The sequence below is a fragment of the Limanda limanda genome, chromosome 3, assembly GCF_963576545.1.
Source record: "Limanda limanda chromosome 3, fLimLim1.1, whole genome shotgun sequence".
NCBI lineage: Eukaryota > Metazoa > Chordata > Actinopteri > Pleuronectiformes > Pleuronectidae > Limanda > Limanda limanda.
This window is the reverse complement of record NC_083638.1, coordinates 31927920-31946238: the sequence shown is the minus strand read 5'-3', so window position 1 is coordinate 31946238 and position 18319 is coordinate 31927920. Positions and strand designations below refer to the sequence as shown.

The following is an 18319-nucleotide window of genomic DNA, read 5'->3' as shown; positions in this document are numbered from 1 at the left end:
AACATAAGAATTAATCCTCATTTCCAAGCAAAAAAAGCATTAACTTTGTTTAAAAAATTCATCGTAGCACATTAGTAGCATATAAACTTATTTTTGTTGCAAAATACAGAGAAATAAATGTTTTGATTTTTCAGGGGTAAACTTAACACAAATCTGTTTCTGGAAACAGATTACATCGGGATAAGTAGGAAAATATGTTAAACTCAAGTTCCACTCACTAGATTTTTCTAAAGTTTTCTGTTGCATGTCATAGTATTTTATATGAGGAGATCCTGAGATGTGGTAAAAAGCGATTTGTTTTGGCAGGGCTAAAGTTCAGCCCTAATATCCCTTCATTTGTATTCCACATGTTTCCAGCAGAATATATACACACAAGCTTACCTTCTGTAATCGAAGAACTCTCATTCAGGGTAAGCGCTGCAGGGCTATAGTTTCACATCAAAATGATGCATTCGGGGTGTTTAGTGGACTAATCCATCACAGCTCTTGACAGCCGCTGTTGTTTAAATATGAAGCAGATGCCACAGGCGCTACGTTTGGGTGCACTTCACTGCAGTTTTTTTACTGAAATAATTTGCAGTGATGAATAAAACACTGATCAACCAGCCAGGTTGTCTGTTCTGCTCTTCTTAGTAAATCCTATTAAAGACCAAAACCAACAACAACTGTAAGCTACCAGGTACTATCTATGCACTCTGTCTGATAAAGCTCTAACATGTTTTGTATTGCATGTTTAAAAAGGCCTCTGAATATATTTTGTGTGATTTCCCCAATATTATGTTGCAATGTAGGCCATTTGAAAAAGTTGCTCAGTATTTTATCAGTAGGATCATGCACCACAGACTGGGTAAGGAAATCAGAAACTGGTCAGAGTATCTGTTCATACTTGATATGAACACTTTATATGTACTGTATATAAACACTCAAGGTCTTTGACTCACTCACTCACAATGTGTCCCTTCGTGCTTCCACAATGCATCTTGGCTGTGTCCACATGTGTGCTAAGAGATGTCCATTTGTGCTTGGATCACTAAGGATGTTAATCTGAACAGGGCCAGAGAAGCAGACTCACCTTGTTTACGTTGTCTCCTCATCGCCACTTCATTCAGTGTCTCCACATGACACATTTTGGCCAAACTCTCTTAAGAGCTTAAATGTTTCCACTTATTTTTTTCCCAATAGTGATTCTTAGTTCCCTCGGCCGCAGATCACCTGCCACACTTATTTCCTCCATTTTCCTTTGCCTGCCATGGCTCTTCTCTCTGCAGCTCGGCTCCACAATGTAGCAACGTTTCACGGTTTGCAAGGTTACAATACACTACCATGTTTAGGCTCTTAGTCAGTTTCTGTGCGTGAGTTCTGAATTAGTGTCCACAATGATCCATTGAGCTCAACAAATCTGTAGACACAGGCCCTTTTCACAAAGCCAGTATGATGTGAGAATACTTTGCTGTTTTGTTGAAAGGATGCAATTAGTGGGGGGCATTGTTGTTCTGTTTTCAAGCCAAATTGACATCTGAATGAAATGGAGAGCTGGATGACGACTTTTACATGTCCCACTGCTGATTCTGGCTTGCTGTCTAAAATCACACACTGGGGCAGCAATATGTTGCCTTTGTTTGGTTCAGTGTGGCACAATATGTCTGTTTAGAAGGGGGTGAAGAGCAACATATGTGCCTTTATTTAGTTTCTGTCCACCCGATAAGCATTAGTCCAATATTCACTCTCCCTTCAGCTCTGATTTGAGTAAATATTTACACAAGTTCAGCAGCTAATCTAACTTTATTTATTATTCTTCTGCACGGTGCAGGACAGGTGTACAGCCATGGTTTTTAGCCACGACTCAAAGTGATGTTGATAACATACACTCTTACATTTTATATTATATGTAATAGCTTTTTACTGTGATATAGTAAGACATAGCTCATGAGCCATCGAGCAATTGAATTACTGAAATAATATATCTTCACGAGTATAGTTCTGTAACAGGTAGAGGCCACTGAGCATGCTCAGAATAAACCTTCACTGCTTACATGCTGAGAGGATGACTGAATGTTGAATGATGATATGAATATTAATAATATCTCAATTTTTTTCCTTCTTTCTTTATTTGAAGGTCACCATTATAACAAAATAGATTTTTTTCAAGCCAAGACATTCTTTTACCATCTCTGTCATTTTATGTTATCTTTTCCTTTTCTTTTCTACACTCTGAGTAATGTGAACCGGTTTTATGACACTGATTCATTGGATGGTAGAATTTGAATAGAAAACATCCCTCACTCACCTGCTTGGATGCTGGGGAGCAGCAGAGCTGCCAGAAATATGGCACATGTCTTCATCTCTCTCAGCCGCTCCTGACCAACTTCACTCTTGAGGCCTTCAAAGGTTGCTTTAGACCTCCCAGTGGGATTCGGGGGGGGGGCTGCAGAGTGGTAAGTGCCAAGTTGACTGTGGGAGACCACCAAAGTCACCTAGAACATCACATTGAAATGCAGAGGACTCAGCAAGACATGTTCAAATCGCCGTTTGTCAAAGACTCCCTAGTTCACAAGCGTGGCGGGAGGTGTGTCACATCTCTTCACAGCTATGTCACGCAGTGCAGGAGTCTTCAGAACTCATGCTTTAGCTTTGAGTTTTATTTTTATTACATGTAAAATTTCAGATTATCTTACTATATGCAGGGGAGACACACATCAAATCATTCCACAACACACAGGTTTTCAAAACATACACAAAAGAGATGAAGCCCAAATTCCCTGCAGTTGATAGCTGAACTTCAGTTATCAGCATGGTGTGTTTGAGTCACTGTCTTTCTATGGACACACATGCTAGAACCTTTCAGCAGTGATACTTTACATTAACAATGAGTCCTGCTTTAATTCTGCCTCACACTACTGCTGCACTCAAAGCAGTATATATATATATATATATATATATATATATATATATATATATATTGTTAAAACCCAAATTTTTCTTTTGGAAATAATAAACACAAAGATAAAACCACATCCTTATCAAGATGACCATATAATGGCAGAATAGGGCCAGTTCTTTCTGTTCCACAAGTTACATGTCTAATACAAATCTCTATCATTTTTTCTGACGAGTGTAATGACAATTTTATCTAACAATGAAACACATTATTACAAATTACATTTCTCTCCCTGTCATTTTTAAATTCAAAACTGTTTTGTATTGGTGTAAGATCACAGATATCAGATATAACAGGAGTATTGAACTGACACAATGGTCCTGAGTCTGCTGGGACTTTTTGCCTTAACTCAGAATCAACACTAGTGGACGTGACTGTAGTCTTACTGTCAAGCATGTGACTGAGGCTTTCCCAAACCTGCTCAAAATAAACAGGATAGAGAAGGCAAGAAATGTAGTGTGCTGTGTTGCTCTCGTATTCACACACTCAGAACATTTACTAGAGAAGAAGCTACACCGTGGAAGTTATAGGAAAGATAAAAAGCTCAAATTATTCACATGCAAGTTTGTAACCTAATAAAACAGTCATAATGTTGTGCTTTATAATTACTTATTTAATGATTTAACAATATTTACTGCAGATTAACTTGTTGCTTTATGCATGACCAGAAAATTGGCTCAATTGCTGTAGAAGACGTGACAACCCGATGCTGTCTTTAATTTAATTATCTCATGACATGCAGAGAGCTCAGTGAGACGCTGGGAGCGTAAAGGAGCGCTAAAATAGTTAATCATCATTTACTGTACATTCTAATTACCTTTCGGTTTGACTATGGGTTACAGAGTTAGTCTCTGTGCTCAGTCAGCTGTGACAGTCAGCGGATTTACCTACACACAGAAAAACAGTTTACACTCATGCTGACTTAATGAGCAAGACAGAGACTTAAATTTCATTCAGATAGTTTGCTGGACTTCATGCTGCTCATGCTGCTTGTCCCTCTGTTATTCTTGCCAACACGTTTCACCTGCAGTCCAGACATCTGCTCATTATGAATACAAGTGTATGCATATGTTAATCTGGCTGTGAGCACATTCACAGGTCACAGCTGTGTAGTAATCACTGGGAAACATTTCACCCAGGTAATCTCCTCTGCAGATTGGAATCATATGATTATCCTGTCTAGCAGCAGATAAATCCCTGAGCTGCAGCGGAAACCAAAGAAAATGAAAGATTATATTTCTTCCTGCTGGCAAAGATCCAACTTTAACAATTAGGAAAGTTGCAAGTGTCCCAGTTACTTTAAATACTTTAACAGTAAAAGTACTATTATCAGAATCACAGTGTTTATATAATTGTGTCTCTAAGGTGGTTGAGAGATGTACAGGACTGGCCGGAGTCTCTTGAAAACAAGGAAAAGTTTTTATCTATATGCTAATTTCATTCTTAGAAACAGTAGAAAGATGTTTGCTGTGACTAGAGGACTCACAGAGCACTAATATTGCCACATTCATGGGCAGACTGTAAACATTCAAGACTAAATCAATTCCAATAAAACCGACGGTTGTTAGATTATATTCATGAAAAATAAATAAAAAACTACAAAATCTATGAGAAAGACATAAATAGCGCCCTGCTCTTCAGTTACTAGTAATTAACACACTGACACACTGTGCACAAAGGCTAAGAGTCATCAGTACATTCTAGTGGATCACTGTTTATTCCATTGAAAACATGGCTGCAGCTGGAAAATCTAAACCAGTCTCTGCAGTTTCCTAGTGGTTGAAAGAAGTGATGATGATGCAGTAACAAACATGCTTCAGACTGATCCTGAAAGGATACGAACACACTTCAGGTATCATAGTCAAACACGATGTAATTTCAAATCCACTGTAGATACTTGCACTGTTACATTATGAGGTTATTTTGTTTTTGACTGGGTTCAGGGATTTGCTTATATAAAGCTGCATTCTCCAGAGTAATTTTGTACATTGATGAAGCCATTTATGTGGAACACTTTGAAGTTTCACTGCACTGATTGTTAGCTGCATTTATTTCTGTGGTTGTGAGATTTTGTAAACACCTTGAGGAACTGGAGTGACCCACGCATCAGGTGGTGTGGGAGTAAATGTGGGAGTGATTACTGTTCAAGGTATCATTGCTTACTCTCCCATTGATGCATTATGAGTGTGATTATCTCACGTGGGGGTGTCACATGTTTCCTTCCCAGGGCCAAAAGGCTCCTGACTTGGCAGGGAAAACAGGCCTAATGAATGAGTTTCTAACTCACAGTCTACAAGGCAGCCTCAGAGGAATACACAACATTTTGATAATTTTCGCCTTTTTAATCTTAAATCTTGAAGAAACCTATAAACAGTGAAAAGGCCAGAAAAAAAAACAACCGGAGAAGAAACATGAACTTGAATTTTTTTTGTGATCAAAGACATTAGGAAACTGTACTGTTAGGTGTCACTAGTCTTTCAAAATCAAACAGCATCTTTCTGTAGCAGCAAACGAACACTGATGTTCAACAAGAGAACCAAAGTGGACTGAATCCCTCCTAAGGGAAGATGACCTGTAAGGGTTAATCAGCAAACTGGGAAATAAAGGAAGAAAACAAGTAAACTACACCATGAAAAAAGACAAAACTAGTTTTTTTCAGATTATCTGGGTCAACTTCTACCATAAACAATCACTCCCATCTGAGATTGGCAGCTGAATGCTTCGGTGTGTTTCATACAAAGTGCTTTTTGAATTGCTCAATGTTGTCTGAGGACGCATCTGAAACAACAATCTTATAACTCCAGCCATATTTTTTGTATCAATGCGGTCAGCTCTCTATGGTTAAAGGAGTGGGTTGTATATTTTCCTTGACCCATTATGATCTAACATTAAAATGGACACTGGGAGAAACAGTCACAGTTTATCGGATATACCAGGTTAGCTAGGGCAGCAAATCGACCTGGATGCAGAGATCTGTAGGATGCTACTGCAGCTTGCATTCTGTCCTGGAGAAGCTCTACAATGGTGGCATGTGCAGAGTTAGTATACGTGTACCAGTAGACTCACAATAGTCACACGTACTAAACACTCAGAGTTGAAATAAACCCAAGTTTGAAATAGTGCTGCTCCTTCACATCAAACGAGTTGTGATGAGGATGTTTAGTTAAGAGGATTTGGACAGGATGACTCCTGAACGCCTCCCAGTGGAAGTATTAGGATAACATCCAACTTAGAAGGGACAATGGGACAGACCCAGAACACTGATGGGGGGGCCATATCCCATCAAGCCTAGACTACTTGATGCATGGATGGGCAATGCACTAATGACTGAAAAGACCGCTTCCTCAGTGTGCTACAGTATCTCTAAAGTTCATCTCAAACCTGATCTTTATGACGTATGTGTCTCAGTATAATAGTCGCCCTATCATAGTCGCGCCTTTACAAAAAGGTATTCTCGAAGAATGAGGTTCCTCTTTGGAAAAGTGTGTTAGTACTTTACAAGAACTCAGACATTACCTTTTATGAATTTTGTACATTCTACAAGTGAAACCTCTTTGACATCAAGCAGTTACAGATGTACCAGACAAGTTGGACTGGAGTTACAGTCACTTGAACCTATATGAGCAAAAATGACATCCACCTGTGTTTTGCAGGTGTGTATTTAAACAACGTCAATCATGTTCCCTAAATCTGAATAATATGTTTGACCTCAATGAGAGGATTACATAACAGGATGGATTTGGCACAATTCAAATCTAAAAGGTTCCATTTCGAACTCGTGCCAAGCGGTTTTCATTTTGGAAGGATGTTTTTGACTTCAGCTAAGGTTTTTCTTATTTGTCCAAGACCAAATACCTCCCTCACCACATAGTATCCAAGAATTGCCTGACCTTATCACGAGGTGAAGGCTCGGAAGAGTTTGCACACACTCGTGCGCAAAAGGAATGTGAAATACTTCATCTTCCAATCAGATGCATTCTGACTGACACACATAGATCACACACATGTGAGCAAAGGCAGGAGCCACTTAAGTGAAGCATTCATGTATGATTAATAACAGAAGCTTGTGCAGTCTTGGCTTTCATAAAGTTCAAATGGATATTTCTGAGCTGTAATGCTGAACCATTGGCCTTCGAGCCACGCAACACTTCACTGTTTATCATTTCTCAGTAAGCATGTCAACATGATTCGAAGCAGCCAGCTGGCAAGTTAGACAGTCTGCAAGACAGCCAGCCAGGAAAAAGGATGTGTTTATGTACTCCATAGAGAGTGTGTGTTTGTGTGTGTGTGTGTGTGTGTGTGCGCGTGTGTGTGTGTGTGTGTGTGTGTGTGTGTGTGTGTGTGTGTGTGTGTGTGTGTGTGTGTGTGTGTGTGTGTGTGTGTGTGTGTGTGTGTGTGTGAGAGGGAGAGAGAGAGTGTTGTGACTGGTGGTCTCACTATTAAAGGCTATGTCATTGCTACTGCTTATGAATTTTGAACTGAATCTTTTCAAGTATTTTTTATTTTGCTTCTCCATCAGGCCTCTCTGACTTATTGCCAGAGCTGTAAACATAGTTAGGCCGAGACAGGTTTGACCAGCTGGATAGTAGAATAAGTCTGTAACAAATCTTGATTAATTGAGATAGTTTTCACTCTTAATTTTAATAGTTTATCTATATTTTTGTCAAGCTGATGATATTATTTGATATCTGAGAACATAATCGACATTATTCAACATTATTCATTCAACATTTAAAGGGCATTTTGAGCTACACAAAGATCCACTGATTCCATATTGTCTAATGTGAAGGTTTGTGTAATCTTTTAATGTGCTTTCAGACATGCAATTAACTCTGGATATTCTCCTGAAATATATCCAGATTCATATGTGAAGATTTATGTCTTGCTGCAGACATTCCCTTGAGCTTATATTGCTAGCCCCCTAGTAAAAACTTTGATTAATGTCCATGTGAGAATACAACAGAAAATTATACTGAATACTCACCCCCAGCAAGTAGCATATTGATGATGAAAATAGAACAGAATGTTGAAAAAGAGGGGCCGTACACTGACGAAGATATCAACTTGAAAAGAATGAGATTCAAGAGCATTTAGTGATAAAGGGAAACGCTGGTGAATTTATACAGCCCAAGCTCCTGCACACTGCAACCTGAATGTTATGTACAGAGCCTTCAGTAGAATAGATTTAAATTCTGAGAACGAGAAACAGTCAACAAACTCAGTGTCAGCATTAACTATTCTGTTTTCATGTGCACTAAGTGTGCACAGAGTGACAACAGAAGATAATAGTTTATTAAAGGTGCTGTTATCTGGCCATCCATTACAACTTACCACTGAACAAATGATGCTGGCAATAATACATGGCTTTACTCCTTTGAGTAAGGAGGAAGAAAATCTGGACGATTTTGGTCTTACTACGTCTTACTTTGTTTCAGTGTGGATTGTAAAATATGATCATATTTCAAAACAGTGCAATTCTTCAGTATGCTATTGCGTAGAAGCAGTAGAAATATGAGATCCATTGTACATTCATGTGAGAGGCAACTCACAGAGATGAAACTGTACGGTAGCTTATGCACTTCCAGGCTCTACTGGTTATTGGACACTTTATGAGCTCAGAGCAACTGTGAAATTTATAAACACAAGCTGGCACTGCTCTGACAAAACTCCCTCTCTCACACAAATACACACACACACACACACACACACACACACACACACACACACACACACACACACACACACACACACACAAACTTCCTAAAAAGGAACTTCTGAGAGAAATTGCCACTTACCCCATCAAACTACTCTGCCTGCCACATAAACAGTGACACAGCAACACACATTTGCCAGCAAGTTAACTGAGGGTGGAGAACATACTAAAAGATGTTTTTATGACTTCCACAGTAACAAAAACTTGCAATTAATCTCTTGCAGAAACAAGCTTTAACTCCAGGAATAGTGTGTAATAATATACCTCTGGGGAAATGTTGGGTGGAGCTCTGTCAGCTGCAATAGCAGCAGCTCTCTTTGAGGTCTAGCTAAACACTGGCCATATGGAGGTATAGGAATTCTGCTGACTACACACACACGCACTTGAACTTTCCAAGTACATTTTTGTCTGAATAAATGTTTTGATCCCTGTCTCATCTAAAGAAAGACAATCCAATCACAGCCTCAAGAGTGAAACGCCATGGCTAGAGATTTGAATAAACTATTCTTCATTCCAGTGAAAGGGGAAAGTCTGATATCCCAGATGATGGGATGTAGATGCCATCACTGTGTTGTTTCAATAGTCTGCTTCTTTCATCTATTTGCGAGCGAGCTACACCAGATGTGTAGAGCAAGTACTGAGGTTCACTCTATCCCTCACAGATCCTAACCCCTTTACAGACCCACACATCCATAAGGGGTCACTACTCTCACTAGTGCCTGCTCCATTGCTGCTACTGAGGTGTGTGGGGGGGAAGTCAGTTGAATTTGCTCTTTTGCTGTTAGTTGAAAAGATGTATAATAAAATGTATAATTTGATTTTCAGCATGGTTGTCAAACTCTTTTGTTTTACTACCATTATTGTGTAAAGCAGGAAAACTAATTTAGTCCTATTTATGTGTTAATTGCTATAAGAAAACGTTGCAACACTTTATCACTGTTCCCCAGTCCATGAATTAATGTGCATATTGTTATTTTAATCTTTATTTGTTTTTATGGACAGGATGAAAATTAAAATTCATTCATTATCTACTCACCAGTATGTCGATGGAGGGGTGGGTAAAGTGATTGAGTCGACAAAAGACTTTAGGAGTTTCAGGGGTAAATAGTGCTTCTGCCAACTTCAATACAATCTAAGTCAATGGTGACCTAGACTTCAGACAACAAAAAGAACCTAACAAGCCCCCACTGCTCGTGTGGTGTCATCCAAGTGTCTGCAAGCTCCGACATTCAAATTCATCTCAAAATGAGGTAATTTACACTGTGTTTATGCCTAAAATTCCACCTGAAGTTGGTAAGCTAGCAGACATAGTCACGTGATAGTGTGTCCGAGGGTCCGTGAACGTGACTCAGAGGAGGCTATCAGAAGACATTTAGGCTTAAAACACAGTGTAAATGACCTTGTTTGAGTCGAATATGAACTTCGGAGCTTGCGGACAATATACAAATGTCTTTGCTTCCCTAATCAGTATCTTATTGGCTTGTTGTGTGTGTTGTTTAAGCCTTAAGCAAAATGTGATGTCATTTTTGGTTCACATTTTTGTTATTATTTCGGAATTTGTTGAAGTAATTTCAACAGTTTTATTTTCACTTGATGCAAAAAATGCACTGCACTCACGTTCTTCACAAAGTCAATGACTAGGACAATGTGCTGCTGACTGCTCACAGTAGTTGACAGGGTATGGGTGGGTCACTGGGGTTAGAGCCAAATTCTGTTGAGGGCCCCCCAAAAACCTTTGGGCAGTCCTGTGTCACACACACACACACACACACACACAGACACACACGCCAGTTTTGATAACAGATCAGCCTCAACGCACATACTCACAGACAGGAAGGGTTTGGTTCAGGTATGCGCGTGTGTATGTGTGTGTTTGAGGGGGTCAGCAGTCTGGATTGTGTTGCAGGAAAATTGTATTTGGTCACATTCTGAGCATGCTGTCCTCAATCTGATCCAGGTACACCTAACAAGGTTAGCATGAGCATGAAATCTACGAGACACAAGAATGTGTGCACACACACACACACACACACGCACACAACCACACACAAACTGTAACATGGAGGAAACGTCACTGGAGGAACTGCCTGTCATGCTGGCTGCACATGCTAAGATATATACACGTGCATGTAGTAAACATGGGGTCTTGCCTCGGCCAATAAGAAAACACAAGGCCACATGTCATGCGTTTAACATGGTCGGCATGTTTTACCAAAAATATTGCAATATTTCCTGCAAAGTTCAGTTGAATAATAATATTGGAAACACATTGCATAATTCAGCATGTGTGAAAATGTCAGAAAAATTAAAGTTCAAACTAATAGGATGTGGTTTACATCTAATTAAAAACCACAGGTGCTAAGGTCAATGAATGGGATGCAGTTTTTTGTTTCACTAGAGAAAAATCTTGTTTTCTTAGATGCTTCGCTGTTCCTCCATCTACACTTAATATCATTACCTGATATGACTCAATTAAATTATTTTTTAAATGTAGTTTGTCTCAAAGTGGAGATGATTTCATTTGAATTTTGTAAATTTGTTCATTTTAGAAGACATCAGGGAGCTCAGTTTTGACACCTACAGGCTACAGTGGAAGATCAGAGGCAGCAAGGTGATCTGAGACTGAATGACAGGCCAACACACTCCCCCTTCAGCTTCCTGTCTGTCGCTTATCCCTCTGTCGCTGCGATGAAATGATGAAACCTCTCAACAGTCACAGTAAATAGGCGGATAGAGATGGGGAGAAATGACCTCATTAACGCTGGTGCTATAGCATCGTCAACAGCATGAAGTGTGAGCCCTGCAGTCCCACTGTGCCATCCCTGCACAGCCCAGAGATTTCACCAGCTAAATATGTAAGTGTGATGAAATTGAAACACACAGGAGAAATGATGAAATCTATTTGACATTAGCAGTGGTTGACAGGAGCGGGGGGCAAGGTACTGGGGTTTGGGGTATTTTTTTTTTATCCTGAATGTTTGAAAGGGCCTTCAGGGTGCCAGTGTTACTGTCAAAATGCTGAGTCAGGAGAGGAAAAATGCAAGAAGATGAAAAACCGCACAGGGAATCAAAAGAGGCGTCTTAGAGAATAGGGGAGATTATACCGTTGAAGTGGTGAAGCATTCAACACGGAAGATAAAACTTGATATGTTAATGTTGCTAAAATGAGTACAGAGCTATGTCCTTTTTAATCTATAAAAAGGTTGAAACCAAATTGTTTTCATTTCTGTCGGAGTGTGGACTGGAGCTTGAGCAACACAATGCCTCTTCTTTTCATTTTAGTAATTTCATTGTGGCCTATCCCAGTCTAGTCCTCGTCAAAGCAGCAAACGTGAACGTAATCACACTCAGTCAGGAGGGGACTGTCACACCATGGAGAGAAAACACAGGTTTTTGTTCCAGGCAAAGCTGAGTACACTAAGGAGGCCACCTTCAAATAGAGAACAGGAGCTGCTCTCTGCCATTAGCCATGTCTCAGTGCAGGATGTAGAGTCCTACAGAGAGGAAGCTTGAGGAGTTTGCATTCTGTCGCAGACCTACAGTTAAAGTTCACATTTTTGCTAAAAACTGAAGACCAATTCAACAGTAAAGGTCATGTCTGGTTTCAGGGTTGAGGTTAGGACATCTTCGTCTGAAAACACTGACACAATCTGACACTCGCTCGCTTTTCCATGTCACATTCAGTTAGGATCAGTGTGAATTTGTTTTGTTATCTAAGCAACACATAAGTGCATCTCGGACATTCTTCCCGTTATTGTGTGATGACCTGGAGGATTGCATGGTGGATGGTGCTAATCGGCTGTGTAAGTAGTAGGTAAATGTGCACTGAAAAATTTATTTTAATTAACGCTCTCTTTGATTTAAAGGCTACTGGAGTTAATGACCTGAGTGTTAAAGTGTGGTGCGAGCCATTGACCACTATGTTTTCGAAAACAGGGAATCATCTGTGCCTCATCCATGCTATTGTGCTTTGTTAGTATGGGTACAGATTTAGACTATATTTGGTGTAGGCTACGTTTCACTTCAGAGTAAGTTAAAGTCTTTGGAATGTAGGATATTACACAAACACTGTCAAATACAAAGAAATGTTCACACTTCAAAGACAATAATCCACCATTTAGATGAATTAAATGTATTTGCTACATCACCTACTTTTACAAAATAGTATAAAGTTAAATATTAAAGACTGATCGCAACAGGACACTTCCTCAATAGCACTCTGAGTCTAAGAAAACCATCCAAAGGATGATCAGGAAAATCTCTGTGTTTCACCGAAAATGTAAATCTGGCTAATGTAGCTAATAGATGGTCATGGTGGCATTTATAACTATATTCCACCCTCACACAGAAACATGCTCAAGTGAAACCAAAATTGTGAAAGCCGTGAAGTGGCTTGTGGTAAACGTCACAAATACTTAGAGAAAGGTAAAGGAAAGGAAGGTAAATGGCAAAAATCTAATCTTACAGAACTATATCAGTTATCACTTCCCATTTTATCAAAATGCTTTTTTCAAACTCGGCAGAATTTTGTTACCCCAGATATTCTGAAACTATCACATTGCAAGTCAAAGCTAAAAGTGAAGACAGACAGGACCTTTCTTATTGAGAATTGGCTCCAGTTCCTGCAGCCTCAGAGAAGCTCTGCACCATCGCAGTTGTGATTAGCAATGCACATTGCAGCAGGTTCCCATTGATGTGCTACATAAATATATAAGCAACTTTTAATTACTTCTTCCAATTAAGAGTTTTCTCCTGGCGAGGCGCAGCAGCCATGCTGAGAGAACGAGAGGAGGATGAGTGTGAGACGGTCGTAGAGTTGACAATCTCGGGGGTTCAAAGAGAGAGACCTGCTGTGCTCAGACAGGCAGTCATACAGATACACCACCGCTGTGCTGCTTCACTCTTAACTAGGACAGAGCCCCCAACAACAAAACCCAGCATCTAGGCTACAGCCTCACTTTGAAGAGCTATGAACTATGACACATTGACACATGCACACATAATAACAAGTCCCAAATTTAAAGATGCCATTACATGAAACCATGACACTATTTTGGGTCTGCGTGCTTTTTAACTAACAGACGTTCAGTGTATTTGCATTCTGCATGTCTTATAAAGAGGCAAATTCTCCCATGTGTCAGGTGTGCCACTCAGCCCTAGGCTCATTGTTTCCTAAGCCATAAAAATAGCACACAACAAAATAAGTCAAAACCAATAAATCAGGACTGTTTCAGCCACATATTGTATATTGAGTCAAGCAAATCCTCAGCGACATGCAGCAGTGCAGTGCTGATACTGGAATCAGGGGGACAAATGTCGATGTAACTCAGCACGTGCACACAGGACAGGTTGTTGTTGTTCAAACTGCTGCTGAGTGTCTTACTCTGTCCTCTGCAAGACAAACTTTCATTTCACTGACCGGGGGCAACCGATGGAATCTGCTGCAGCTGCATGCGCATTTTAACCCTGACACAGCACAAGTGTTTCACAGCTCCTGGTCTGTCTGTCTGTCACTCTGCCTGTCTGTCACTCTGCCTGTCTGTCACTCTGCCTGTCTGTCATTCCGCCTGTCTGTCACTCTGCCTGTCTGTCAACCTGCCTGAGGGTTGTCACACATTGAGGTGACATTAGAACACTTATTATTAGCTCTGGTTTCTATGGGGCAGCAGGTTTAGCGTCTTGATCCCTGCTCTCCTGACAATTAGGTAGGACAATTAACTAGAGAAAAGCTAGACATCCTTACAAAAGGAAATTGATTTTGCATGTGGTGGCCACAGACAGCTGCTCTCTCCTTATCCTTACTGACTGATTCTTCTCTAGTTTTGTGTTCTGCAGGTGTCCTTGTCACTACTGGTAGAATGAAACGGTACCTGTAGCCCAATCAGGTTGCACAGGTAGTCCAGCTCCTCCTGGATGACACATCCATATGTGGGGTTGCAAGAAGGTTTGCAGTGTCTCCCAGCACAGTTTCAAGAGCAGGTATCTGCTCCTTTGTGCGAAGAGGAACCGGAGGAGCATGGCCAGAGTCCTACACAAGGACCTCCAGCAGGCTACTGGTGTGCATGTTTCTGACCAAACTGTCAGAAACAGACTCCATGAGGGTGGCAAGGGTAAGTACTTTCCTGTAACAGCTGGGAGCTCTATTTTTTATTCAATGTTACTGAAACAGAAGACAGTGCTGCATTTGTTGGACATTGTTTTCACTGTGGGTTAACCTACAGTTGGTGCTTAAGTGTGTGTTTACAGCACAAGGATGGTTCATGTGGAATAGAGTCAAAATAAATGTGTTCATGGTGTTTAAGGAGTAAGACCACAACACAACATAACATAACAGTGGAGCACCGTGGAAAAAAAGAATAATGTTTTTCAGGTTTTGGATACACAGACAATGCTTAATGGTAGCATCAGTTAATTGTTGCTTCAGGTCTTTTCATAGAATGTATTGATAGTGAGAAAAAGAAAATCATAACAGAACATTTAACAAACTGACCATCTGTTTATTTAATTCCCTCCAGGAGCTGCATGAGGAACACGACTTACATGCTTGATGTGGAGCACGACTAAACAGCTAACAAATCCCAGCTCCTGATAAATGACTCCCGACACAGCAATGAGGTACTCTGATAACTTTCCTGGAAACATCGCGGCTGTTTTTTAATAAGATCGCCTCTCCTCAATGTGCCCTGTTTCTATGGCGTCTGTGCCAAGTGGTCCAACATTTAAAAGTCAGATGAGAGGAAGGTTTAAAAAGAAGAAAAAAATACACACACATAAACACACTAACTCACACAGTCAGCAGTGCCAAAGAACACTATATTAGCAAGTCCAATGTGCGAGGGGGAAATGGTTGGTCTGTTGAGCTGGCTTGTCACAAGCAGAAGATGGAACATTTTCCTCTATTCCTCTATTAATCTGACTAAATCTCCTCTGCTTGACAGGTTTGTTGATCTTTATACTTGTAATGTGTAGGCCCGGCACATCACTTATCCATAATGTATAACATATCCCGATGCCTTATACACAACCAAAGCATAACCACTGGGGACACATCAGTGCTTCTTGACAGGACAGCATATGAATCCATGAAGCCAAACACATTTGCACATGCAACGATTTCTGTGCCTTGATACAGCTTCCATACTAATCACTTAGGAATCCATAGATTTGACTGTAAGTACAACACTGCACAAATTGTTCTGTGTATAACTACATCTTCCTTAGCTGTCTTGTTGTGCACATAACTACCACTCTGAAGTATTTTCATTGTCCATGTAGGGATTGATCCTTAAGAAAAATGTATACCTCAGAAAAGATGGTGTTTGCTGATGTTCACTCGCCTTAAAAAACATTTTGATGGTTGGAATTTAATCTGATGAACTTCAGTTGGTTGTTAAGAACATCAGAGCACTGCTGGATGTCATTTAACAGAGCCCACCTGTTCCTTAAGCTGCAAAATGCTGAGTTACAGGAAGAGAGTATTTCTGAATAAATATGTGCACTCAAGAAATAAGCTTCTCTGAGCCTTCTACTTGGTGTTACTATTATGTTATAAGGTCTGCCAATAGTGTGCTCCATCAAACTATCAATCCTTATGAAACCATTCAAAGCAATCGCATGCCAACTTGTCCAAACACTACCTGTTGACTGATTGGAACTGAGAGCAAGACCAGTGACAAGTGTGTTATTACACTAACCAGACAAATGTGTCTTAGCATGGACACAGGAAACTGTAAGGCACCCCCAGGGCCAAAGGTTTCCTGATTGGCCCTGCTGATCCCAAAAACACCATCCCAACCTGCTACTGTATACTGGGAATGTGCTCAGTTGCCTTGAGATGCAGTCCAAGCATCAATCACCCAAATTCAATCAAATTTATAAAGCCCTTATTCACAATTCACAATTTGTCTCATAGGGCTTAACAAGGTGCAACGTCCTCTCAAACCATACAGTGTGTGGCAACAGTTATATGCTCGAGACACAGAGACCACCCAGTCCATTACTGTAATATTACTACTCTGCCTCATGGTTTATGTCTGTTAGTTTGTGGTGCTTTGATTAAAACATTTATACCACTTGTGAACTACAATATAAAATTTGACCAAAAATCTTACCATTTTTAATTGCATTTCACATCTTTGTCAATAGATGAAAGCTCGTGTCACTTAGATAAATCATCACATAACCTAAGAATGTCATTCAACAGTCTCCTTGGTCTTTCTCAGTCTGTCACAATGCCTGCATGTAAAGATGGATGACATGACTAATCCCGAGAGGTAAGCCCCCCGGTGCTGTGCTGCAGTAGAGGTCATAAACCCCGCCCCCTCAATGTTAGCAAATGGGACAAAAAAAACTCGTATCATCAGCTGGAATGGTTACATCTGTATCTGTGCGTAGATTTTGATGCAGGGCCTTCTCTAAGATAAGAAATTAGAATACTTAAGTTAAGTTTCATTCCTTGTTTTGGTTTATACATTTAGTTCAGTTTTCACTCATATTTTCTTTCAACGTTTACTTCTTATCACGATCCCATCTAAATTATGTTAAAAGCCACTAACCCATTGCCTAGAACCCATCATTCATCATTTAGTTCATCATTAATGAGCTCTCTGGGTTTTATGTGTTAGTTTTTGAGTCAATCGAAAAACCAAGCTAGCTGAACGGTGTTTAAAGTAGCTCACTCCACCTGCACCACAGGATTTGTCTTCAGCTTCCCAGAGGGCAACACTGTAATTGCTGTAATTTATACAACCTGTAATTTGATTTCATTCATATGGCCAGTGCCAAAGATGCATGAATTATTGATATAAATTCCTTTGCTTGGCTCACTCTGTGTGTCCTCTACAGGGGACTACCCCTCTCAGTGTAAGTTACTGATGCAGAACACTCTGATTCGGTGTGCTGTTTATGATTGCTGCATCATTCATATGAAGGCACAGACTGGGAGCTCAAACACGAGTTCTGAGATGAAAATAGATAGAAAATGAATAAGGCAAGACTCAAGCTTATGTTCAGTTCACAGCTGTAACCATGATATGCGGAGGGAGGAGAGTGCAGCAGAGTTCCACTCTTACTGCAACAACCCCAAGTTCAACCTTTATGGGGACACGTGATAGCAAACTGGCCAACTGTATAGAGGTGGTCCTTTTCCCATCATGGATTTTCACAACAAAAAAAAAAATGTTTTGAGTATAGTGGGCAGTGTGCACCCAAATAATGCATGTGCTACTGAGATCAAAGCTGCACCTGCACACTAGAGTTGTGCCATCAACACACTTTAGAACACATTAGTGCAGCTTCATCATTTCAGAATCATGTCTACATCAGGATAACTCATTTGAACAAGTAGACTTGACAAAGTCGATAAAGAATTATGCTCTGAGAAATATACATGCAAGCCTCTCTGAGAACTTGTCACAGTGGTACTTTGAGCCGAGGGCTAATATCACCAAGCTAACATGCAAACATCAGCAGCTAATGTTTTATCGCTGATGCACTCACCAAAGAAACTAAACACACACACACACACACACACACACACACACACATAATTATCGAATTTGCAGAGGAATTACAAAAACCTTGTAAAACTAAATTGTTCTTTTCCCACTTTTGCAGGGTAGAAAAATAACTGAAGAAAAATAACAAGAGCGTAAGATTTCTGAAGGACC

At 40.1% G+C, this 18319-nt stretch overlaps 1 protein-coding gene across 1 annotated transcript in view; it reads right to left on the bottom strand.

The window, feature by feature from the left end:
* cemip (cell migration inducing hyaluronidase 1) overlaps nt 1-2342 on the bottom strand; it is an 82950-nt gene extending 80608 nt beyond the window's left edge. The window contains exon 1 of the mRNA XM_061068128.1: nt 2288-2342. Coding sequence (XP_060924111.1) covers nt 2288-2342 — 55 coding nt within the window. The remainder of the gene's footprint in view (nt 1-2287) is intronic.
* Nucleotides 2343-18319: the final 15977 nt, after the last annotated feature.